This window comes from Amphimedon queenslandica, unplaced genomic scaffold (genome assembly GCF_000090795.2).
Source record: "Amphimedon queenslandica unplaced genomic scaffold, v1.1 AMPQUscaffold_11491, whole genome shotgun sequence".
In the NCBI taxonomy this organism is placed as follows: domain Eukaryota; kingdom Metazoa; phylum Porifera; class Demospongiae; order Haplosclerida; family Niphatidae; genus Amphimedon; species Amphimedon queenslandica.
Genome location: NW_003548267.1, coordinates 1 through 3,945, shown reverse-complemented (window position 1 = coordinate 3,945; position 3,945 = coordinate 1). Strand labels below are relative to the sequence as shown.

General features: G+C 35.7%; 1 protein-coding gene across 1 annotated transcript; it reads left to right on the top strand.

The window, feature by feature from the left end:
* The first annotated feature begins 617 nt into the window (after positions 1–617).
* Positions 618–2,593, top strand: LOC100636555 (UDP-glucose:glycoprotein glucosyltransferase 1-like). Its single transcript, XM_020005365.1, has 6 exons — positions 618–721; positions 787–859; positions 953–1,056; positions 1,423–1,575; positions 1,923–2,058; positions 2,401–2,593. Exons 1-6 carry the CDS (start codon positions 627–629, stop codon positions 2,572–2,574), a joined length of 735 nt encoding a protein of 244 aa, XP_019860924.1. The 5' UTR covers positions 618–626; the 3' UTR covers positions 2,575–2,593.
* The last annotated feature ends 1,352 nt before the right edge of the window (positions 2,594–3,945 follow it).

Here is a 3,945-nt window from a genome sequence, read left to right as displayed (position 1 = left end):
ATGGAAAAGGCCAGTCTCCTACTGAGCGAGACCGAGAACCAACAAGCCACACCTACTGGCTCCGCCCCTAAACAAAATGGTGGAATAATTGACTCAATCTCAAAGTTAGTTGTGTGTGTATTTTTATTTTATTAATATTGTGGTACAGGTTCTTTGTACCTGATGATGCTCCAATCATTACTGGGTCTAATGATACAGTCCCTACCACTGATACTATTAATATATTCTCAATAGCTTCTGGACACCTTTATGAAAGATTCGGCCTAAGGTGAGGAGTATAGATAGTGAGAGAGAAATCAACATTAATGGAGACAGACATTATACTATATTTGGGAATGGTTCTTTAAATTTGAGAGGGAGAGAGAGGAGGGAGGAGGGAGGGAGTGGAGGCAATTAATGTGAAGCAATTATGTACATACTGAAGCATATTGGTTGGTTATGAGAGATTTGTTAAACTAAGTTTAATATTGGACTGACATGTACTGTATGTACAGTGACAATTCAAACAAAACAATGACATGTACAGTGTACAATTCAAAGTAAAGAACACTAAAGATAATTTTGTTTGTACGTCAATAAATGATCATTATTATTGATTGTTTCATTCTCAGGATTTCATTCCCAGGATGGTTGAGAGGTATGAGTTTGAGTATGAGCTGGTACAGTACAAGTGGCCACGCTGGCTTCATGGACAAACTGAAAAACAAAGATTAATCTGGGCGTGAGTATAGATAATTATTAATTAATAAATAATAATAATAATAATTATTATTATTATTATTTTAGGTACAAGATATTATTTCTAGATGTACTTTTTCCGTTAAATATTAAGAAAATTATTTTTGTCGATGCTGATCAGGTAGATAAGACAGTGTAGTTATGAATTTAATATTTATAACTAGTTTTAAATAGTTATTAATGATTAATAAAAGTTATTAATGGTTATTAATAGGTGGTTCGTACTGATATGAAGGAATTGTTGGAGGAGCCATTGGATGGGGCACCTTATGGATACAATCCTTTCTGTGATAGTCCTACTGATATGTATGGATTCAAGTAATTCAAGCAGTATTGCTATAATAATGGCCAAATTTTGTCAGAAATGAAAAGGAGAGAATTCTCCTTTTTATAATTATTTTCTTATATACATACATGTACTTAGGTTGCGCTCAAAGTTTGAGCTGATTCCGATTAAAATTGGATTTTTTAATAAATCTTAACAGCTAGTCTTAAAGCCATGTAGTGTCAGCTCATGAAATATGGTGTTGTTCTTAATTTCCTATAGTGTTATTACATGTATAAGCTTATAATGTCCTTAATTAAGGCAGGCTTTTTCATGTTCAAGGAAGCTATTATTTCTGTACATATAGATTGTATGTTATGATTAATGGGCTATTATTGTTGTATTATCTGTTCCTCCAGGTTCTGGAAGAGTGGCTATTGGAAGAATCATTTAGGAAAGAGGCGCTATCATATCAGTGCACTGTATGTTATTGATCTACAGCAGTTCAGACTATTAGCTGCTGGGGATAGATTAAGAGGACAATATCAAATGCTATCACAGGATCCTAACAGGTACAGTGAGTCTAATCAATAATCAATGGATCATCATGAGACCTACTGACTCAAATAAGAATATCTTGATACTGACAGATTGTAAATTGTTGATAATTTTAAGTGATGGTGTAATTTTAAATAGCAGAATATGAAAGCTTTTTTTGTATTTTTATAAGGCTTTGACAATACTTCATAGAAGTGATAGAACATTATGCATTTAGGCCGTTACATGCAATGAAAGTACAATTATCTTTCTTTCTCCTTCTCTCCCCTTTCTTTTCCTCCCTCCCTCTCTCTCTCTCCCTCCCTCTCCCTCTCTTTCCCTCTCTCTCCCTCCCTCCCTCCCTCTGTCTCTCTTTCTAAAGTTTATCTAATTTAGATCAGGATCTTCCTAACAGTATGATTCATAATGTACCAATAAAGAGTTTACCACAGGACTGGTTATGGTGTGAGACATGGTGTTCAATGGAGACAAAATCAACTGCTAAAACTATTGACTTGGTAAGTTGGTATGATACTACTAGTACATTATAGATAGTAATGAACAGTCTAATACACTACTTGTACATATGGTGGGTATACTTAGCTTGTGCTGCATATGTTTTGATGGAACAGTTAAACTTAATAAGCCTAGCTACATGTAGTTTACACGTGCCACAAAATGCAATATAAAATTAAAATTTTACCAATTTTGTGTCAACTTCAGTTTGAAAAAGTCAGACTGCCCACACTATGTTCACTTTTACTTCAATTGTAAATTTAGCTTTACATGCAAATGTATAAACTAACTTGCTATGACAAATGGGCTGTGTCTCTTTTATCCTATTCTTCTCTCTCTCTCAGTGTAATAATCCAATGACAAAGGAGCCTAAGTTAACAAGTGCAGTACGTATCATTGATGAATGGGTTGACTATGATAATGAGATTAAAAGATTGCAAAAGGAAACAATGACAGAGACAAGTCTCCCTACCTCTCCCTCATCAACTCACACTCCCTCTCATCAAGAACTGCAATAATAATATTATTATTATTAATGATATCATTATTTTTGTAACTTACTCTTTCAATTATTTATAAATATCTTTTGAAAAGCAATAATTTAAAATGTTTGTTTTCCTAATGTTTGTCACAGGGTGACTGAGGGTGAGGTGAGGCCTATGTAAGAGTATTGGAAAATGTTGCAACCGAAAGTTGTTATGTCTGTTAATGTACATAGTGTGTGTGCTGTGTGGAGGATGGGAAGTCCTTTTACATTCTTCTAGCCTATAAGTAACTTTAATAATTGTGTGACTATGTTCAGAGTTGAGTGTAATACACTGAAATACATGTATCTCTAGCTCCCTCTTGTGTCTTAGTCTTGCTAGCCAGACCATTCCCCAGCCTACAGTCATTTTGGGGTACATGTACCAGCAGTGGCAGAGCTGGAACTAAACTGATGCCTGGGCCCAGATGTGGGTGTGTCCTGTTTTTAGCTTTTTCCATAGATGCTTTTTAATTTTCTTTGGGTATTTTACTTGAAAATGCTTGCTAATTGCTTATATGCACCTGTGTGCACTTGTTAGTACTCTGGTGAGGCTTGTGGTTGGTTTTATCTAAACTTTGGGCAAGAAATTGTTTACATTGCATCTAATGAATCTCATTACAGAGCTTTGATGCCCGGGCCTAGGCCAGTGTGGGCCCGGGTTCAGCTTCGCCACTGTGTACCAGCCACCACCCCAATGACTGTAGGCATGAAGGGTCTGGCTTGCGAGACTACTTGCATAATTTTTTTCCACCTCTTTCTCCTTGTCATTTCTTAATTCCTTCCTCTCATCATGAGAGGAAGGAATTAAGAAATGACCAAGCTTACTTTTCAAATCCCTTTCATTTACTGCCACGGTATTATATTTATGGAGGGACATGATAAAATATAGACTACACTCATCAGTTCCATCCTAGCTGCTGCTGGTACAAAAACCGGCATCACCTGGAACAATACACAAACAAACATCACATTATCATATTATTTATTATTTACTGATTATGCTGTATTAAAATAATAATATACACACATTAACTGACTGACTGTGTTTATTATTAGGAGAAGAGACTGGAGAAGTGGAGTGGACCAAAAATGAAGTATATAACTGTCACTAAACCATCAGCAGGTCAATGTCAGGAAGTGATCAGTCAATTAACGGACAGTCATCAGAACATTTACATCCGTCACTCATCACCTGATATTGTACACTTGATGATACACTGTAAAAACAAAAGTGTTCAGTGCCCACTTTTTTTGTAGCTAGAGCCAGTTAGAGTGTGAGTAGCACACTGCAACGTGGTGTGCTTACTAATTATTTGTGTCCCACACACTTTACTTCAGTGTGAGGTACACTTAGTGTGTGTGT